Source organism: Ursus maritimus, unplaced genomic scaffold (genome assembly GCF_017311325.1).
Source record: "Ursus maritimus isolate PB19 unplaced genomic scaffold, ASM1731132v1 scaffold_1, whole genome shotgun sequence".
NCBI classification, from domain to species: Eukaryota; Metazoa; Chordata; class Mammalia; order Carnivora; family Ursidae; genus Ursus; species Ursus maritimus.
In genome coordinates this window covers 100276603-100298813 of record NW_024423343.1, presented here as the reverse complement: position 1 = coordinate 100298813, position 22211 = coordinate 100276603, and the positions used below count along the sequence as shown (strand labels likewise).

At 43.6% G+C, this 22211-nt stretch overlaps 1 protein-coding gene across 1 annotated transcript in view; it reads left to right on the top strand.

Moving 5' to 3' along the window:
• CLASP1 (cytoplasmic linker associated protein 1) overlaps window positions 1-22211 on the top strand; it is a 262476-nt gene that overhangs the window by 147077 nt on the left and 93188 nt on the right. Inside the window, exons 15-19 of the mRNA XM_040619053.1 lie at window positions 3013-3072; window positions 13405-13482; window positions 15015-15182; window positions 15797-15846; window positions 16710-16880. Coding sequence (XP_040474987.1) covers window positions 3013-3072; window positions 13405-13482; window positions 15015-15182; window positions 15797-15846; window positions 16710-16880 — 527 coding nt within the window. The remainder of the gene's footprint in view (window positions 1-3012; window positions 3073-13404; window positions 13483-15014; window positions 15183-15796; window positions 15847-16709; window positions 16881-22211) is intronic.

The window sequence follows — 22211 nt, the reverse complement described above, 5'->3', positions numbered from 1 at the left end:
CGTATCTGGAGCTTCATAGGGTAAATTAATGGCTAGCTTGGACAGCAGCCTCCTGACCACACTCCTGGAGTTCGTTGTCTGATCCTAGCCCAGTGAAAGAGCCCTTCATTCTAAGCTTGGAGCCCAGCTTACATTTGCTGCCCACCATTTCTCTCCTTTCCTGGCATGTCACATAGGTCCCGCCACGTTCCCATGGGTGGGGATGCCTGCTACGCATGAGGCGGCCCCATCTGTCTTATTAACAGCTCTTTGGAAGTCATAAAGGATGAAAGGGGAATTATTCACCTTTATATGTAAAGCCAGGAAGGAAGGAATTGGCACATTCCACTGAAAAAGCTTAATCTCTAATGGTGTGGCTGCCTTGTATGTCGCTCAGGAGTGCGGTCTACCCTTTACCCCCAGTTCAGCTGCTGCTTCTAGAGATGAGAGTGTGAGGTCAGCAGGGGAGAGGGATGTTGGTAAACTTCAGAACCTGGCAGACTGCAGCTGAAGCATTACCTCTTCCCGCTGACTAATGTCCGACCTGCCAGGAACGACAGTACCCTGGGGCAGAGCTGTTCCGTGGGCTCAGTCATTGGGTAAATGGTACCCGTTATTAGATTTTGTTGCTGCTGCTGCTGTTATTGTCACTCTTGTTTTAGATTTTCCAAGAGAAATTCAGAGTGTGTTAGGCTGAGTTCCTCTGATGAAGTGACACAGATCTTTGTTACAGAATGTTTAGTGTATTAGTCAGCTTGGGCCGCCATAACAAAATACCATACACTGAGTGGCTTAAACAACAAAAATTGGTTTTCTCACAGTTCTGGGGCTGGAAGTCTGAGATGAGGGTGCCAATGTGGTGAAGTTCTGATGAGGGTCGCTTTCAGGTGGCTGCCTTCTCACTGTGTCTTCACATGGCAGAGAGAGACAGAGAGAGCATGCTCTCTGGGGTTTCTTCTTAGAGGGGCACCAGCCCCATCATTAGAGCCCCATTTTCATGACCTCATGTGAACCTAATTACCTCCTGAAGGCCCCATCTCCAAATACTGTCCTGTTGGGCGGTCAGGCTTCAGCATACAGATTTTGGGGCAAGACCGTTCAGTCCACGGGATTTAACAGTTCTGGCTTCTGGTGCTAAACGACTGGTAACCTGCATTCACTGGGACACTAGAAATGTCACCCCCTTCACTGCTTTCTGAGTCACACGCTCGGGTTGCCGTTCTTACATTAGTCAGGGTGTGCATCAGTCAAAACCATGTGTCTTAATGCCGAAAGAAGTAATAGGGACGTGCAGTCCCTCTGCCTTCAGAAAGGTAAAGAGAACCAAAGGGGGCAGTGTAACCCAGGCAGTGTGCTTTCTCTGCCGTACTCAGGCTGTGCCTAGCTCTGCTTGGTAGAACTTGTAAGAAATGAACTGCACAGTCTCCCTGCCTTTGAGGAGCTTATCATTTAGATGGGGAGATTAAAAACAATAATGCAAAGCAATGTAAGAGTGAGTTATAACACCTGTATTGGGGATTTAGAAATTCAGGGAGCAGTGATTAAAACCAGCTAATATATTCCTACGGTGCTTCCTAGACAAGTTGAAAACTGAGTTGAATGATGAGTAGGAGTAGGTAAAGAAAAGAAACAAGTTCTAACCTGATGTGTTTAAATAATGATGTGTTAAACAATGCCAGTATTGATACCGGTTCTTTGTACCTTAGTCGGAAAAGTGGAAGGTAAAACCTAACTTACAGGTCATATTTTTGATTAAAGATTGTTCTAACACACATTTAAGACCAGAATTAGCACCAAAGATGGCTTTATTCACTAAGAGATAGATAAATATAAACAAATGCACACATATTTTTTTAAAAAGAAAAAGAGACAAGAAAAATCAGCCCAGGAAATGACACGAGGAACAGGGAAGAAGTAGAACAAACATGACCTTGGTTGGGGCTGGGGTGGGGAGAGTGATAGAGAGGAGACGGTGTGGGTGTGGGTTGGTGTCCTTCCTTGAAGAAAGTCTGTTCACAGCCAGCGCGCGATGCACGTGCACACACACACGCTGTTGCCAGCCCCGGGACTGGGGTGAATAGCTCTCCCGTGTGCTTCTGAGAAGAGCCCCCTGTGTGCCTGACACATGGGAACTGTTCCTTGTCTGTCTTGCTTGCTGGTTTATGTCTTGGTTACCATTGTTATCTGTAACATCTAGGGTAGGGTTAGGGTTTATTAAAGATTTATTGAGTAATTATATGGATTATGAGATTGTGAATTGGGAGGATCATGGGAGCGAAAGTCTGGTCATTAGAGAAAAATTACCCTCCGATTTGTTTCCTTGAATGAGTTCCTAAGACTATTACGGTTTACTCCCCCAAAGATAAACACCCTGGACTTCTGAAAAGTTATAAAGAGGTAGAACCCAAAGTGGTGATGTAATCCAAAGGAGATGAAACCAGAATTGTTTTTGTGCACAAATCACATATACAAAAGTGAAAAGGCTAGACAAGAAAGGATGTTGAAAGATTAAAGAGGAAAATAGAGGCGTAGTCAGAGAAACATCTATTTTAAGCACTACCTAGGACCTTCTTAGGAAAATTTGGAAAGCACTTTGTTTTTCAGGACATTTTTTTTTAACTTTTTTTGCACAAGGCATTCTGTGAAATGAGTGCGAAGACCAATTTCCTGATTCTGTAATAATGTACATCCTGTATTAATGTATTATTTGAAGTAGCATAAAAACAAATGACAGCGATAGGCCCTTTCAGTAATGTTGCCATGAAGCTCCAGTTTCTGATTTGAGGGGAGCTTTTGTATCCTGTCTGTTAAATGTCTGTATGATTTTTCTTCTGATCACCATAGATGCTTAATTACTTTTACTTGCTTGGGTTTTCAGTCAATGCTGATTCCAACTTTATATTGCACTTTTTGAATCCTAGTAATTAGAAGAAATTCACTGGTTCTAAAAAGTAGTGTGGGAAGAAAAAAAAGCTTTTATTTTCACGAACATAAAAATGACTGAGTTACATATGTTTTCTTTACAATTTTTAGGCGCTGTTTTGAATTTTTAGATTTACTTTTACAAGAGTGGCAGACACATTCACTGGAACGGTAAGCATTTGATTTGCAGGGTTTTTTTCCTCTGAATTGAACCTTGAGATTTAATGCCTCGACAGGTGATCCAACCTGCTTTTTATAAGAATCAAAGGAATCTCTAAGCATTTGTTTGCACGACTTTATCTGTTATTTCTCCTGATGTGAGGCTCATAATATTGGCAGAAACTTTTAGTGAACTTCACTGACTGCAGTTTTGGTGTGCCTAGAGATGTGGACACATTGTGCACCATGCCAGCTGCAAAGCCACGATTAACCTTTTCTTTAAATTATTTTTTAATTCCAGTATAGGTAACATACCATGTTATATTAGTTTCAGGTGTACAACGTAGTGATCCAGTAATTCTCTACATTAGTCAGTGCTCATCATAAGTGAATTCTTAATCCCATCACCTATTTCACCCATCCCCCCACGCACCTTCCCTCTAGTAACCATCAGTTTGTTCTCTCTAGTTAAGAGTCTGTTTTTTTAGTTTGCCGCCTTGTTTTGTGTCTTAAATTCCACATACGAGTGAAATCATATGGTATTTATCTTTCTCTGACTGACTTATTTCACTTAGCATTATACTCTCTAGATCCATCCATGTTGTTGCAAATGGCAAGATTTCATGTGTTTCTATGGCTGAGTATTATTCCATTGTGTAGATACACCACATCTTCTTTATCCATTCATCTGTCATTGGACACTTGAATTGCTTCCATAATTTGGCTGTTCTAAATAATGCAGCAGTAAATATGGGGGTGCATATATCTTTTTGAATTAGTGTTTTAATAACTTTTGGGTAAATACCCAGTAGGAATTATTGGATCATATGGTATTTCTGTATTTAACTTTTTGAGGAATCTTCATACTGTTTTCCACGGTGGCTGAACCAGTTTGCATTCCCACCAACAGTGCATGAATGTTCCTGTTTCTCCACATCCTCGCCAACACCTGTTGTTTCTTGTGTTTTTGATTTTAGCCATTCTGACAGGTGTGAAGTGGAATCTCATTGTGGTTTTGATTTTCATTTCCTTGTTGATGAGTGATGTTGGGCTTCTTTTCATGTGTCTGTTGGCCATCTGGATGTCTTTGTTGGAGAAATGTCTGATCACATCTTCTGTCCATTTTTTAATTGGATTATTCTTTTTTTGGTGGGTGTATCAGTTCTTTATACTTTGAATACTAAGCTTTTATTGAATATGTCATTTGCAAATATCATCTCCCATTTAGTAGATTGTCTTTTAGTTTTGTTGACAGTTTCCTTTGTGTGCAGAAGCTTTTTATTTTGATATAGTCCCAATAGTTGATATTTTGCTTTTGTTTCCCTTGCCTCAAGAGACATCTAGAAATGTGTTGTTACAGCCAATGTCAGAGTGGTTACTGCCTGTGCTCTCTTCTAGAATTTTTATGGTTTCAAGTCTCCTATGTAGGTCTTTAATCCATTTTTTTCTCTTTTTTTAGAGAGGGAGAGAGAGAGAGAGAGAGAGAGGAGAGAAGGAGGGGGAGAGGGAGAGAGAGAATCTTAAGCAGGCTCTATGCCCTGCACGAAGCCTGATGTGGGACTCTGTCTCACAACCCTGAGATCATGACCTGAGCTGAAATCAAGAGTTGAGTGCTTGACTGACTAAGTCACCCAGGTGCTCCAGTTCTTAATCTGTTTTGAATTTATTTTTGTGTATGATGTGAGGAAGTGGTCCAGTTTCATTCTTTTGCATGTAGCTGACCAGTTTTCCCAGCACCATTTGTTGAAGAGACTGTCTTTTTCCTTTGCATATTCTTGCCTCCTTTGTTGAAGATTAATTGACCATATGATCATGGAATTATTTCTGGACTCTCTGTTGTGTTCCATTGATCTGTGTGATTATTTTTGTGCCAGTACCATACCGTTTTGAATATTAGAACTTTATAGTATATCTTGAAATCTGGAACTGTGATACCTCTATAGTTTTGTTGTTCTTTTTCAAGATTACTTTGCCTATATGGGGACTTTTGTGGTTCTAGTTCTGTGAAAAATGCTGTGTTGGTATTTTGATAGGGATTGCATTAAAGCTGGAGATTGCTTTGGATAGTATAGACATTTTAGCAGTATTTGTTCTTGGGGCACCTGGGGCCTCAGTCAGTTAAGTGTCTTTTGCTCAGGTTGTGATCTCAGGGTCCTGGGTCCTGCTTCAGTGGGGAGTCTGTTTCTTCTTCTGCCTCTGCTCTTCACCTCACTCATTTGCTCTCTTTCTCTCTCTCTCAAATAAATAAAATCTTTAAAAAAACAAAACAAAACACTGCAATATTTGTTCTTGCAATCCATGGGCATGGAATACCTTTTCTTTTTCTTTTTTTTTTTTTTAATTTATTTATTCGACAGAGATAGAGACAGCCAAAGAGAGAGGGAACACAAGCAGGGGGAGTGGGAGAGGAAGAAGCAGGCTCATAGTGGAGGAGCCTGACGTGGGGCTCGATCCCATAACGCCGGGATCACGCCCTGAGCCGAAGGCAGACGCTTAACCGCTGCGCCACCCAGGCGCCCCATGGAATACCTTTTCATTCGTTTGTGTCATTTTCTGTTTCTTTCATCAGTGTTTAATAGTTTTCAGAGTATAGGTCTCTTTCACTTCCTTAGTTAAGTTTATTCCTAAATATTTTATTCTTTTTGGTGCAGTTGTAAATGGGATTATTTTCTTAATTTCTCTTCTTGCTGCTTCATTATTAGTGTGTAGGAATGTGATAGATTTCTATATATTAATTTATATCCTGCGACCTTACCGAATTCATTTATTAGTTCTAGTAGGTTTTGGTGGAGTCTTAGAGGGTTTTCTGTATTTAGTATCATGTCATCTGGAAGTAGTGAAAGTTTTACTTCTTCCTTACGCATTTGGATGCCTTCTGTTCCTTTTTCTTGTCTGATTGCTGTGGCTAGGACTTCCAGTACTGTGTTGCATAAAAGTGGTGAGAGTAGGCATCTTTGTCTTATTCCTGATCTTAGGGAAAAGCTCTCAGTTTTTCACCATTGAGGATGATGCTAGCTGTGGATTTTTCATGTATATATAAGGCCTTTATTATGTTGAGGTATGTTCCCCCTAAACCTACCTTGTTGAGGTTGTTTTTTTTTAAAAGATTTTATTTATTTATTTGACAGAGAGAGAGAGCCAGCGACAGATGGAACACAAGCAGGGGGAGTGGGAGAGGAAGAAGCAGGCTCCTAGCAGAGGAGCCTGATGTGGGGCTCGATCCCAGAACGCTGGGATCACGCCCTGAGCCGAAGGCAGACACTTGACGACTGCGCCACCCAGGCGCCCCTTATTGAGGGTTTTTATCATGACTAGATATTGTACTTTGTCAGCTCCTTTTTTCTGCCTCTATTGAAATGACCGTATGGTTTTTATTCTTTCTCTTGTTAATGTGATGTATCATATTGATTTGTGAATATTGAACCACGCTTACATCCTAGGAATCCTATTTGATGGTGGTGAATGATGTTTTTAATGTATTGTTGATTTGGTTTGCTAATATTTTGTTGAGAATTTTTGCATATGTGTCATCAAAGTGTAGGCCTGTAGTTCTCTTTTGTGGTAGTCTTAAAAAAAAAGATTTTATTTATTTTGAGAGAGAGAGAGAGAGTGCGTGAACTGGGGGAGGAGCAGAGGGAGAGAGAGAATCTCAAGCTGACTCCATGCTGAGCATGGAGCTGGATGCTGGGCTCCGTGAGATCATGACCTGAACTGAAATCAAGAGTCAGATGCTTAACTGACAGCACCACCCAGGCACCCCTCTTTTTTTGTAGTCTTTATCTGATTTTGGTATAGGGGTAATGCTGGCCTCATAGAATGAGTTTTGGAAGCTTTCTTTCCTCCTCTTTTTTTGGAATAGTTTGAGAAAAATAGTTAACTCTTCTTTAAAGCGTCAGTAGAATTTGCCTATTGGGGCGCCTGGGTAGCTTGAGTTGTTAAGCAGCTGCCTTCAGCTCGGGTCATGATCCCAGAGTCCTGGGATCGAGCCCTGCATCAGGCTCCCTACTCAGCAGGAAGCTTGCTTCTCCCTCTCCCACTCCCCTGCTTGTGTTCCCTCTCTCGCTGTCTCTCTCTGTCAAATGAATAAATAAAATCTTAAAAAAAGAAAAAGAGAATTCACCCATGAAGCCACCTGACCCTGGACTTTTGTTTGTTGGGAGTTTTTGGATCACCGATTCAGTTTCATTGCTGGTAATCAGTCTGTTCAGATTTTCTATTTCTTCCTGCTTCAGTTTTAGGGAGTTACAGGTTTCTAGGAATTTATCTGTTTCTTCTAGATTGTCCAGTTTATTGGCATATAATTTTTCATAATAGTCTCATAATCCTTTGTATTTCTGTGGTGTTGATTGTTATTCTTTTGTTTCTGATTTTGTTTGAGTCCTCTTTTGTTTTCTTCTGATAAGTCAAGCTAAATGTTGATGAGTTTTGTTGATCTTTTCAAAGAACTAACTCCTAGTTTCATTGATCTGTTTTTTTCATTTCTATTTTATTTCTGTTCTAAACTTTATTATTTCCTTCCTTCAACTACAACTAGTTTTGGATTTTGTTCTTCTTATTCTAGCTCCTTTAGGTGTAGGTTAGGTTGTTTATTTTCGTTTTTTCTTGCTTCTTGAGGTAGACCTGTATTCTACAAATTTCTCTCTTAGAACAGCTTTTACTGCATCCCAAAGATTCTGGACTGTTGTGTTTTCATTTTCATTTGTCTCCGTGTATTTTTTGATTTCTTTCTTTTTATTTTTTAAAAAAAATTTTATTTGAGAGAGAGAGAGAGCTAGCGAGAGAGGGAACACAAGCGGGGGAAGTGGGAGAGGAAGAAGCAGGCCCCCAGCGGAAGAGCCTGACGTGGGGCTCGATCCCAGAACTCCGGGATCACGCCCTGAGCCGAAGGCAGACGCTTAACGATTGAGCCACCCAGGCGCCCCTATTTTTTGATTTCTTCTTTGATTTTGTGGTTGACCCATTTATTGTGTAGGAGTATGTTATATAACTTCCATTTATTTGTGGTTGATTTCTGGTTTCACAATTGTTATGGTAGGAAAAGATGCATAGTCAAAGTATGAGTTTGATCTTTTTCAATTCGTTGAGACTTGTTTCGTGGCCTAATATGTGATCTATTCTGGAGAATGTTCAGTGTGCACTTGAAAAGAATGTGTGTTCTGCTGTTTTAGGATGGAATGTTCTGAATATATCTGTTAGATCCATCTGGTCCAATGTGTCAGTAAAAGCCACCGTTTCCTTGTTGGTTTTCTCTTTGGATGATCTAGCCATTGATGTAAATAGGTTGTTAAAATCCCTTATTATTGTATTACTATTGATTACTTCCCTTTATGTTTCTTATTAGCTGCTTTTTGTATTGGGGTACTCCCATGTTGGGTGCATAAACATTTACAATTGTTATATCTTCTTGCTGGATTGGTCCCTATATGATTGTATACTGCTTTCTTTTTTGTGGAAAGATTTTTTATTTAGAGAGAGAGAGTGCGAGAAGGGGGAGTACAGAGAGAAAGGGAGAAAGAATCTCAAGCAGGCTCCATGCTCAGCACAGTGCCTGACATGGGGCTCTCTCCCACAACCCTGAGGTCATGACCTGAGCTGGAAACCAAGAATCAGATGCTTAACTGACTGAGCCACCCAGGTGCCCCAGATTGTGTAAAGTCTATTTTGTCTGTTATAAGTGTTGCTGTTCTGGCCTTCTCTTCACTTCCATTTGCATAATAGATGCTTTTCTATCCCTTCACTATCCGTATGCTTGTGTCTTTAGATTTGAAATGAGTCTTTTGTAGGCAGCATATAAATGGGTCTTGCTTTTCTTTTCTTTTCTTTTTTTTTTTTTATAGATTTATTTGACAGAGATAGAGACAGCCAGCGAGAGAGGGAACACAAGCAGGGGGAGTGGGAGAGGAAGAAGCAGGCTCATAGCGGAGGAGCCTGATGTGGGGCTCGATCCCATAACGCCGGGATCACGCCCTGAGCCAAAGGCAGACGCTTAACTGCTGTGCCACCCAGGTGTCCCGGGTCTTGGTTTTTTTGTTTTTTTTTTAAGATTTTTTCATTTATTTATGTGACAGAGAGACAGCCAGTGAGAGAGGGAACACAGCAGGGGAGAGGGAGAGGAAGAAGCAGGCTCCCAGCCGAGGAGCCCGATGTGGGACTCGATCCTGAAACGCCAGGATCACGCCCCGAGCCGAAGGCAGACGCCCAACGACTGCGCCACCCAGGCGCCCCAATCGGGTCTTGCTTTTTTATCCATTTTGTCACCCTGTGTCTTTGGTTTGGAGGGTTTAATCCATTTACATTCAAAGTGGTTATTGATAGGTAGGTACTTACTGCCATTTTATTACTTGTTTTACAGTTGTTTATGTAGTTCTCTGTTCCTTTNNNNCATTTTCATTCCTGCTCTCTTCTCTCATGGTTTGCTAACTTACTTTAGTGATATACTTGGCTTCCTTTCCCATTTTTTGTATATGTATTACTGGTTTTTAATTTATGGTTACCATTAGGTTTGTATATAACATTTTATGCATATAGCAGTCTAAAGTTGATGGTTGCTTAAGTTTGAACCCATTCTTTACTCCTCCCTTTCCACATTTTCGGTATATGGTTCATAACTTTATATCCTTTTATTTTGTGAATCCCTTGACTGATTTTTATAGATCTACTTAATTTTACTGCTTTTGTGCTTCCTACTTTTCTTACTCCTGCTCGTGGTCTTTCCTTTCCACTCAGTGAGCCCACTTTAACATTTCTTGTAGGGCTGATTTAGCAGTTATGAATTTCCTTAACTTTCATTTGTCTGGAAAACTCTTTATCCAGCAAGGCTATCATTCAAAGGAGGAGAGAGAGCGTATTCTTGGCTGAAGCCCCCCCACCCCGCCCCAGCACTTTGACTACATCATGCCGCTCCCTTCTGGCCCTTAAAGTTTCTTCTGAAAAATCAGCTGATAGCCTTAAGGAGTTTCCCTTGTATGTAACTGTTTTCTTTTTTCTTGCTGCTTTTAAAATTCTCTCTTTATCACTGTGTTTTGCCATTTTAATTACTTTGTCTTGGTGTGGACCTCCTTGTGTTGTTTTTATTGGGGACTCTCAGTGCCTCCTGGATCTGGATTTCTGTTTTCTTCCCCAGGTTTGGGAAGTTTTCAGCTGGTAGTTCTTCACATAAATTTTCTGCCCTCCCCTTTCTCCCCTGGGATTCCCTATAACACAAATGTTACTATGCTTGGTGGTGTCACTGAGTTCCCTAAGTCTGTTTTCATCTTTTATTATATATTTTCTCTCTCCCGTTCAGCTTGATTGCTTCCCATTAGTCTGTCCTCCAATTGCTGATCCATTCTTCTGCTTCCTCCAGGCTACTGTTTATTCCATCTATTGTATTTTTAATTTCCATTATTGAGTTCTTCATCTCTGATTGGTTCTTTTTTTATGTTTTCTTTCTCTCCGTTAAGGTTCTCACTGGGGTCCTCCACTCCTTTTTTCCAAGTCCAACAAGTATCTTTGTGATCATTACTTTAAATTCTCTATCAGGCATGTTACTTATCTCCATTTTGCTTAGGTCTCTTGCTCTGATTTTGTCCTGTTCTTACACTGGGGAAATAGTCCTCTTTCTTCTCATTTTGTCGAACTCTGTGTCTATTTCTGTGTGTTAGGAAAGTCAGCTGTGTCTCCTTCCTTATGAAGAAGAGGTCCTGTAGTGCCCTGCAGGGCAGTGTCCCCCGTTCACCCAAACTGGCACTTAAGAGATGTCTCCATGTGTGTTGCATGCACCCTGCTGTTGTGGCTGAGTCGCTGTTTCTTTCAGTCCTGTCACCTGCAGTGGCTCTGCCTGTTGTGGGCAGCACTGGATCCTTGTGTTGTTAGTGGGCCCGTCTGGGGCCGGCCTGGGCTTGAGTCACGTGCACATGGGCATTTGCCAGAGGTGTGGTAGTGCCAGACTGCTGGGCGCTTTCCTCGTGTTGTCCCTTGAGAAGCTTCTGTTGGTGGGTGGTGCCTACAGTTAGAGCATCTGTGTGACTCCAGCCCACTGCTGGGGCCACAGTCTTGACTGGTGTGTGTGGTTATCTTCCCCTCTGCTCAGGGCAGGAGTCACTTTGCAGAAGTGCCAATCCATCCCTGTCGGGTCTGCTTGTACCCTGCCAAGCTTGTGGCGCTGCTTTGGATGGGCTCCGGCCAAGGATATCTCAGAGCGGGGGAGGACCCCAGGAGAACGCTGACACAGGGCAGGCAGTGTTAGCAAGTTTTGTATGGGTCTGCTGTGGGGGGGACCTGGAACCAAGGCCTGACTGGAAGGGGTGTGTCCGCAGAAGGCAGGCATACTGTTAGCAAGCCAGGTGGAAAGTGTTGGCACTGAGCTCGTTCCTGCAGGTGTTCATCTGTCTGGGCTGGGGGTGGGGCAGGGAAATGGTGCTTACCAGCTCCTTTGTTCCTGGTGAAGTCTCACCAGGATCCCTGCCCCTCTGGCTCACGCTCTGACGTTAGTAAAGAAATCTCCCTTGTCTATACCCCAGGTGTTTTTCAAAGTGCTGCTTCTATTGCTGTATCTCTAAGGGGCTGTTTTTTGTGCTCTTTAAGGGTGGGGAGGGACTCAGTTTCCTATTTCCCTCCTGCTGATTTTTAAAGTTCCAGCTGTTAAGCCCCGCTGATTGTAAGAACTCACAAAACCCTCTGGTTTTAAGTGGGTTTCCCATGCCTGGGGTGAGGGTTTGGTCCTCTCCCCTCTGGGTGTCCCCAGTGTCTCCCCTCTTGCAGAAAGCTTGTGGGCTCGTTTAGCTCCCGACCACATCTCTGCCCTCCCGGCCGCCTTCAGTGTGGCCTCTTCTCTACACTTAGCTGTGCAGAGTCTGGTCTGCTAATCTTCACGTTTTTTCTGGGTTATTTACGCTGATGCGGGTGATACCTAGTTGTATCTGTGGGAGGAGGTGAGTGTAGGGTCCTCCCACTCTGCTGTCTTCCCCCAGAAGTCAGCCACAGTTAACTCCTTATTGACTCTGAGCCTGGCGCCTGACATTCCTGTCACTTCCAACCAGCGAAATGTTCCAGGCGGCTCTTGGCAGGCCCCTTGTAACTCTCAGATCCTTAAAGCAGTTTGGCTCATCTCACAGTTCTCTTTTTGATCCCCTTGTATCAGAAAGTCAGCAGTTTTCTCTTTATTCAGGTTAGTGTTGGTACGTTTCACATCATCATGATAAAAGGTAGGATTGTGGCAGAATTCTTGGAGGAGAATGTCTATTAATTTCAAGATTCATTCTTTGCCAGTTTTAGTTCCTTTGAATTCGAGGTGCCTGTTATTCTTTGTGAGTTAAATTTGGAGAGACAGATGATGATGTCGAGCCACCCAGTTTTTGATGTTACATATTGTGAGGAACTTTATAGCATACTAATCATTTTATTAGCAGCATTTTAAGGAAATACTTCTGGGAGTCCCCATTCCATACTGCAGGAGGCAGAGAAGAAGCAAAGCCATGCCTCTTGGGGGTAAAATATCATCTGCAGATACCTCAGAGTTAGAAGATAGTCATGCATTCTTTCATCTCTTGGATATCATGTCCTCTTTATTTGGTGATAGTTTTGGAATTTAGAGGGGGAGAATGGAAGTGGGATTTAATGTGAGGTCATGTGAGTAGAACAGTCATGTGTGAAGAAGTCAGACGTAGCCATGTGTATTTATCCATTCCCCTCCTTACTTAACATCTGGCACTTAGCAGGTACTCGATAAACAGTTAACGAAAGAACGAGGCAAAGACTGAAGGGGCTAAAATTGGTAACTGCTCTTTGTTCTGTGAGACTAACTCATTGCAGCCTTCTTTCTTAAAAATCTGTTGAACATTCAAAGAGACACTTTAATTATTTCCTCTCAGCTAGGGCAGAACATAAACTAAAGAGAACACCTATTTATAAAGTTGTGACATGATTTTATAAATTTGTTCATGTTGCATAGTGGAACTTGAAAAAAACATTGTGTTTAATTACAGAAATGTGGTGCAGGTAGCCTCTTCAGTATTCTGATGATTATTACCTCATAATTTCCATAGAAACTACTGCTGGCCATGGAAAGGTAGAGCCTTGTAGCCTTGTTCGTTGGGTTCCTAAAAGGTTGAGCTAAATAAGTATGAAGTAAGAATAATCAGCCATTATTTTTAAAAACTTGGGGTACTTAGGTGGGGGAGGCTGGTGGAGGGTGGGGGGAGGGCCCTGGGACAGGGAGCTCTGATTTCTCAGCTGCATGTTGGTTGACTCACTGGGCACAAAAGCTCTAGGTTCCATGTGCCGTTTTGAAGTTCTCACACCTGTTTTCATCTGCATAAAACCACATGTTAATGATCGTTACTGCTTTCTCTTCTGAATGTCTAGACATATATCAGTATTAGCCGAAACAATAAAGAAGGGCATACATGATGCGGATTCCGAAGCAAGGATAGAAGCCAGAAAGTAAGTATTTGTTGTATACCACTTTTTTTAATTCCCTGTTTTTAAATTTTGGGTGTGTTGTTTAGATTGCCTTATTAAAAACTCATTAAGTTACATGAACATGTTTCGTTACTCATGACTTTGAAATACGACCTCAAAAGGCATGTCACAATATTTCTTTAATTTTTTGTTTAGAAGGTTGCCCAGACCTGACAGACTGATTGATAGTATTTGATACAAGCAGGACTGAGGTACACAACAGCATGCTCATTTTTAAATTTATGACAAATGATTACACGAGTCAGAAAAGCACTTGTATGCACACTCAGTGTATTTTATTACTCATTAGGCTCTGTTAAGAGCCAGGTCATCATCCAAAGGGACCTTTTGCTTTCCTGTGAAAAATCACAGTCCCAGAGATCCTTCCCTGGGATGATATCTTTGCAAGCTTCAGGTGGCTGCTGGGGAAGGCGTGAATGTGGTAAGGGGCAGGTGGGTTGAGGTGATGCTGGGGATTACCGCAGTGGTGACTTGCAGTGGCCATCCCACGTGCCAGGCACTTTTGCCTTCAGGGCGGGTCATGCTCCAGTCGTGTGGCTGTGACCATGCATTCTGTGCCTCCCCGGGAATAATTTTGTCATCGTGACTGTAAACGCCAGGGGTCAGATGCTGAGACTTAGGCCATCTTGGGCCGTGTGTAGATGAGTGCTGTGAATGTTGCACCTGGGGTGGCGGTTCTGTGCTTTCGTAGTGAACAGGTAGCCCCTCTTCTCACTCACCTGGAATCTTACCGTCTGACTTAGCTGTACCGATACCTCCTGACCAAGTCCCTGTTGCTCTTAGACTGCTCTCTCCGTTAAATTTTATTCCCCCGGTTCCTGAGGTTTTCGGAGGACCTCATCGCCACACTGAAGTGTGGTTATCACAGTCCCAGCTCAGGGAGTTCCTACCAAAATAAGTGCTGTGTTAATAGTTGGTCACAGCTCTTAGGAACAGAGTCGTTGGTGATGTACTTGCGCTGTTTTTATCCTTGTGTGCATTCTCTCCCCCCCCCACACACAATTTTTTCTGGTTCTTTAGTCATGCTACAATACAGGTTTCAAGTAGCTCGAAAATCTTTGCACCTCTCTCTTGTGCATGTTATCCAGGGCAACTGTAAATACTTCTGATTGATGAGTGTCAAATCGCTTTTATAAAAGCTGCCACCAACGAGCCCCCTCCGTGTTCTGAGTCTAGTTCTAGACGTTTTAGCTCCATCGTCGCGAAGACTCCCCAGTCTCACCAGTTAGGCCCTTTAGTTTGCATTTTATAAGTGAGACTGAGATGCAGAGAAGTCTGGGAACTTGCCCAGTGACGGAAGAGCCAGTAAGTTGTGCGGTTGGGATCCACCCCAGGCCTCCTTTGTCCACCCTCTCTTCCTCACCCGGTGCTGCTGCTCCTAGTGGCCGTGAACCGTGGATCATAGTCCTTGACTGTGTTGTGTGGGGGGCCACCGAGCTCCGTGGGAGCCCCATGCGATCCTGACTGTTCGGCAAGCTGTGTGTCTCCCCTAGGTGCTACTGGGGTTTTCACAGTCACTTCAGCAGAGAAGCAGAGCACTTGTACCACACCCTCGAGTCCTCCTACCAGAAGGCCCTGCAGTCCCACCTGAAGAACTCTGACAGCATCGTGTCTCTGCCGCAGTCCGACCGCTCGTCCTCGAGCTCTCAGGAGAGTCTGAAGTAAGCACTTCAGCCATGCTTTTCATTCGTGGGAGATTGTATGTTGAAAGATTGGCTACGTGACCCAAATTCCAGCTGTGTTTTTTTTTTATGTGTATGTGCCTGTTCTACTGCCCCCTTACTTCAGATGGGTTCTGCTCCTAGGTAAAGTACTGTGGGGAATGGTAAGGAAAAGGTGGCCTTGGTCTCTGCGTAAGTAGTGTTTAGTTACATTTATATGGCAGCCCTAGAAAACAGTTTTGGAGTGAAATAAGTGAATTATTCCCAGGGTCTTCTGATAAAATATGAGTGTTAATTCGGAGACAAGTCTGGAAACGGGGAGGGTGTTAGAAATCAGGGAGTTAAATGTATTATCGTCCACACTCTGGATTTCTAACTTCTGTCTCAAGTTATGACTTCTCTCTCTATGTTTGGAAGAGGGTCCAAAATGGAATGCTAAAGCTTTGTCTGAAATCGGGGATTTATAAGATTGTGGTCCCAGTTACCTGAGAAATTCGGAAAACTCTGAAATAATTCCTTCGTTATCCTAGTTTCCTGTTGTTGACTGTACTGGGGTGAACGCACATGAAACGCACATTTGATAATTATGAACACACGTGTACTTTTATTTTCAGCCGGCCGCTCTCTGCCAAAAGAAGTCCTACTGGAAGCACCACCTCTAGAGGTGAGACTGGTGGCCGTGGTGAAGGCCGTCTCGGGGAGGCCTCGGTTTCTGTGCTGCTCCCAGAGGCTGCTCCGCTGCTGGAAGCCAGCCACCTGCTCTCAGGTGCCCCTCAAGTTTGCAGAGCGCGCTGCCCTCGGTGCTCTGGCTCTGCCCAGCGGCTGAGGGCAGTGAGGAACACACGCACCAGTGGAGCCCTGCGACCTTTCCACTCAAATAGCGCCGCTCCCTTGCTCCGGTCACTGGACAGGAGAGTGAGGACCGCTGGTGGTGCTTTGAGCAGCAACAGCGGTGTGGTAGCTGGTAGAGGTGGGAGAGTAGAATGTTCCCTGAGAGCAGGAGGGCATCGGAGTCAGGGTGCCTACTTAGGCCACATGGTGCAGAAACTGGCCAGATGTGCACGCTTTTTCATTACCTCACTTCTCCCATTAACCAGAAAGAGGGGCCGTTTCTTTGGGATTTATAGTCTTTGATTACAAGAAAACAAATGGGTGTGTATAGTTGTGGTTACTTAATTTCCTTCAGTGTTGGCTGAACTGTCTTAAGTGACCAGGGGAAACAGTGCCTCATTGCTAATGCATTCCAGCCTTTGTTAAAACTTGCTAAGAAGGGGCGTCTGGGTGGCTCAGTCGGTTAAGTGTCCTGACTCTTGATCTTGACTCAGGTCTTGATCTCAGGGGTGTGAGTTCAAGCCCCGCGTTGGGCTCCATGCTGGGCGTGGAGCCTACTTCAAAAAAAAAAAAAAAGAAAGAAAGAAAACTTGATAAGAAAAGCAAAATAAGTTTTAACAATGTATGTTTACAATTCTAGTGTAGTGTAGTCTAGTGTAATGTAGTGTATTGATGTTTCCTTCTTTACCACTCAAGCTTCTACAGTTAGTACCAAATCCGTGTCAACGACTGGGTCCCTCCAGCGATCTCGAAGCGATATTGATGTGAACGCAGCAGCCAGTGCCAAGTCCAAGGTGTCCTCGGCCTCGGGTGCTACGCCTTTCAGCTCTGCAGCAGCCTTGCCTCCCGGGTCATACGCATCCTTAGGTAACCACACCCCCACCTCCTTTTCCCCCAGTTCTGCTGCTCGGGATTACAGTTAGCCCTGTTCAAATTTATTTAGCAAATTACAAAACACGATCATTGAGGAAATTCTTACTGTTACAGGGCTGATATTTAAGTATAAGTAGCTTTGTGCGCTCACTGCTGGTTCCCAGCCACCCTTTGTTGGGTGTTCCCTTTCTCTGGAGCATCATCCCTTTTAGTGACGAGTAAGTACCTGGGTGCTCGCATGGTGTGTCCCACTGAGCACATCCTTCAGCTTCACTTCCCCCTTCATGGTAGCCCAGCCAGCACCTTCGCCACCTCCCATATAGACAAAGCTGGCTGTTCCCCCCTCGTGACGTCGGCGGGGGCAGTCAGAAGGGCTTAGTGAGGGAATCCCCAAAGACAGTCATAGTTAGGTGTTTCCCCATTTGAGAACACGACTGGGGTGGTGGCAGAGTGCAGGATGGAGGGACCACAACAAGGGGCATCTCTAGAGAGAGGTGGTGGATTTACTAGCCAGCACAGCCACGTGCCACAGAACGGTGTTGGTCTTCCACGTGTCACCTTGGGAGGAGAGTGTACTTACTCTAACAGCAGCCAAAGGATTTTTTAAAAATTATTTTTAAAAGAATTCCTATCTGACAGATTGGTAGGTCAGTTTTTCAGCAGACAACTGAACACCGTATGTAAGGCTGATCATTTATTACATTTTATTTTTGTTAGAGCAGAGTCGTTCAAGCCAAAATCTGGGGACTTCGCTGGATTAGTTTTATTTTGGATTTTATGGAAATTGAATACATACAATTGAAGCTTCATGGAACATTGAGACTGAATTACTTACGTGGTTTATGAACCAATTCCAGAGTCATTTCTGAAACTAATGTTCTAAAAAAGTTCTGAGCATGAAGCCCAGTGAGAGAGCACCAAGAGAAGATTGCTGGGCTGCCGTTGATTAGCTTGGTGACCTTCAACGGGCCATGCAGTCTCTGAAGCTGGTTTCTCCACCTAATTAGTTGTGATGATGGTCACCCAGCTCAGACACATGCAAGGGATAGATGAAGGATATAAAGGTCCTTCATAAACTGTAAGGTGAAAAAACAGATTGTGCTAGGAACGTTACAACGTGAGAGGTGTGTGTTCTGGAAAGTTGTCAGTTAAGTCAGTCTTGTTTTCTCTAGGGAACTACCTCAGGCTTAGGTACCTTTTGACTGGAAAGAGCCCCACTGAGTGCTCTCCCTTTCTACCGTTTCCGTATGGTAGCATCACATGGGAGTGTTTATGACGTTAGGTTGGTATGTGGTCCTTGAGGAAGGGGGGAGTCAGAATGACTCTCTCCCAGGGTAGAATAGCTCTGTTCATGTTAGGTCAGTTTTTAAGTATGTACCCATGTTTCAATATATTCAGTCCACTTTGAGTGTTCGTCATCAGTATTTGTTTCATCACTTGAAAATTTGAGTAAAACCCATCTTTTAGAGTACTCAGTAGTCTTTGTTTTTCTGTGTATATTTGGGATATTTTAATAGGAACCACATAGACTTCCCTCAGTGCTCATAAAGGCACTTAGGGCTTTTGGTCTGAAGATATAGAATTGACCCCTTAAAGCACTGAGGAGAAGTTTTCAGCCCCGCATTAGCTCTTCAGATAACAGGACTGGAATATTCCGTTCTCTCCTGAGAGAGCATCTGCCCCTACTTGCCTCATGTCCCAAACAAAACAAAAAACGCTGGAAATTTAACATAATCCTACTGAGAAATTGTACGATTGCTACTAGGTTGGCACATTACATCTGTGCAGAAGTGTAGCATTAAAGCTGACGATCCTTTTCCAAACTTCTAGAGTCCAGACACGTGAGGGAAGATATGGAGTCCATAGGCCTTGACGCAGGTACCCCGCTGTACAGCTTCTGCTGCTCACCGTGTAGTTGGGATAGGCGTCATTGCTAGAGCTAGCTTCTCTCAGCTTCCTACTCGCCTCTGTTCTTTGGGTGACTCTTCAGTACTTTAGTTTTTGGTTTCTCCCCCTCATGCTGCTGGTACTTGGTTCTAAGAAAAAAACTCTGAAGAGGATGAGGGTTGGCTAAAACAAAAAACCAACAGTGTACCAACCGAGGCACTACCCTGGGTTGCCATGTTCCGTTTTGTTTTCCAAAAGCCGAAAGCGACATTACACTAAGCCGATTTTAAAACAAGGCGCACTTATTCGCTTCAGAATCTGCTTTGCTGTTGAACTTGTTTCTTTTTTAATTTTATTTTAAATGTACTTTTGCTTTTTTAGTAGCTAATAACATTCTGCTTTTTAATTTTTTTACTGTTACTAACTGTTCCCTGTTATCCCTTCCCTTGTTTTTTAATTTGCTTAAAGACGGTACTTCCACTAAAGCGGAGGGTAAGCGGTTTGTTTCTGTGATTGAGGTGTGTCTCGCCTTCACCCGTCCTCTGTGCTCACTGAGTGTTGCCTGGTGCCCACTCGTCCTCACCGAGGTCCCTGCATGACACGTTGCACGTTCCCCCCACTCTTCTTCCTCATTCTGTTTCCCCGGCTCTTTGCCTTCCCTCAACCTGAGTTCTCTCCTTCCTTGTTCTGTCGTGGTTCTGGTGAATTTGTCACTCACGTGTGCTGTACGTGGTTTCCGGCGCCCAGCCCACCCCGGGGAGGGGCATCGCCAAGATGTTGTGTGCTACCGCCCTGTGGGCTGCTCGTCTCACATATTATTACTCCCGAAGCACCCGCTTCGTAGCTCTCGTTCCCTTCTCTTTCTTTCTCTTTACTTTTGTGCTTCTGTGGGCCTCTCAGGATTTGCCTTTCCTGTTTTGAAAATAAATTCAGTGTCATTTATTTAGGTGAAAGGCTGGTAACGGTTTTCTACCAGGTAATTTATAGAAATTTTAAACAACACTTTTCTCTTCCCTAAAGATGCTACTGAATTATACGATGTCATTTTTATTTGTACCACTGACTGACACATGCCCCGTTCATTCATTGACCCTCATTCTTCCGCTCGCCAGCCGTGTGTTAAGTGCCTTCCATGTGCTGTGTTCTGCGCTACTCACGGGATCTAGCATGGTGAAAGAAACACATGCCTCCAGATCCTCTTGGTTTCTTTTTATGCCACTCTCCAGAAGTTCTTCCTGATTTTTCATTGTCTTTTGACTTTTAGACCTAACCATTTCAGTCTGTACAGGTCTTTGGTTAGCACATGCTAGATGAGACCATCCCTTTGCACAGTCTAGCTGGAAAGCAGGATAACACCTCAAATAATTGAAATTTAGAGGAACTTCATCTGCTTTAGTGGCTTAGACTCACCAACCCTCAGCCTAATGATTTAACAATTAGGAGCTGCTAGTTTACTAGCATATATTACTTAGCTATTCTAAAAGGCTAGCCTTCAAAGTGGACTGGTTCTGTCTTTATATGTGCAGTTCACAGTACTTTTAATCAACATATTACTTCCTCAGGGACTCATAAAGGAAAAATTAGGAATGGAATTTTTTTTAAAAAGATGAGCATAATCCCAAGGCAGTGTTCTTCAAACTGAACCTCCTCATAAGAATTACCTGCAGCTTACTAAAGGATCAGAGTCCTGGGTCCTTCCCCCCTGAAAATCCTGATTAAGTTTGGAAGGAGCAACGGAATCAGAATTTTCAGTAAGCCCCTCAGGTGGTTCTTTGGGGCAGACAAGTGTGAGAAGTGGAAAGTTCCCCAAATGAAAAATGGACAAGAATCCTATGTCATGATGAGGAACTCCTTCGTGAGAGTAGCAGACTCTTAGGGCTGGGTGTGACTTTCTGCATTTTTTAGCCCATAAGGAGTAATTGTACATTTCTCCTTCCCAAAGAAACGATCCTGCGTTATTTCTTCAGCCTAGATGGAAGAAGAGTGGAGCGTGGAATTCCGGAATGTAGATGGAATGGGAAGACGTTCCAAGGGAGACTGTATTTTTTTCCAGATGCTCTTATTTCATACACCTGTGTGACAGACTTGAAATCAGCCTGCTGTTCTCCCCAGCACTAGGAACTTTTCACCTTTCTTTCTTTTTATCGGTTTTCTTCTTACTGGTGCAGAGCAAGGTCAGAAGATTGCCTACTCAGTTATTGTGCCAGAGACCAAGGACGAGGCGTCTCTTTCTGGTTCTACCAGTAGGGAAGGTGGGAGAATGAGATGGGGGCCCTTGGTTGTATAGGGTTCAGAATCCAATGGAAGACAGCCTTAGTGAGGGGAGCTGGGGAGCCTTGTCCTCTGCGTCCCCAGGGCTGTGCAGGCTGTCAAGGGCAGGACATCAGACCTTCAGGCCTCGAGCGCCCATGAGAGGGAAAGGACACAGTGCAGGGGGTCTGCGGATGCCAGTGCATCCAGGACACCCTGGCTGTGAAGCAGTGAAACCTAGCCATACTCAGAAAAGCCGCACGCGGTTCTTAGGAAAAGGCAGGAAATACCACGACTTGCAGTAAATAGTCAATATCACGTTGTCCTGAGTTTCCTATCTGAATTTTTGGAATCCTTATGGGCCTTTTTAAAATTTGTTAATAATAATAAGCCTGTGAAGTATTTTCCTGTCTAGTTCCTGAGACCAGAAGAGACAGGTGCTTTCATCAGTAGGAGACAAAGATAGGACTGGGAATCAATAGTTGGATGCTCTAAAGTCAAAATTCAGACAGCGCATTTGAATTCTGGCCACTTCATTAGTGTAGGGACGGAGAAAATACATCTCCTTTGGGAGTTATCATACCCATCAAGTAGCCTTTTTCACGTTTACAGCTAGTCAGGAAATATTTTTTTGTGAAGAACCAACAGAAGCCCATCCTGTGGACAGAAGTTTATTTCCAGGTTATCTTTGCATAATTTGGGAGGATTTCGAAGGAAGCATTGATGTCGTTGGTTCTGCCACTTGTGGGAAGGTCTGTGACGAGATGCTGGGGCTGTGAGAAATGAGTGCGCTCCCATCTAATACTCGGGGCTTTTAGCTACTATGGTTTAGGAAATGCTCTATTCATATATTTTTTTTGCCAGAACACAGAATTTTATTTATTTATTTATTTGTTTGTTTGTTTTAAAGATTTTTTATTTATTTATTCGACAGAGATAGAGACAGCCAGCAAGAGAGGGAACACAAGCAGGGGGAGTGGGAGAGGAAGAAGCAGGCTCCTAGCAGAGGAGCCTGATGTGGGGCTCGATCCCAGGACTCTGGGATCACGCCCTGAGCCAAAGGCAGACGCTTAATCGCTGTGCCACCCAGGCGCCCCAAGAACACAGAATTTTAAATGAAGGGTTACTGGGCTTGAATGACCTGTGGGCACTGATGACTCACTGATCATTTCAGAGAATACACGATCA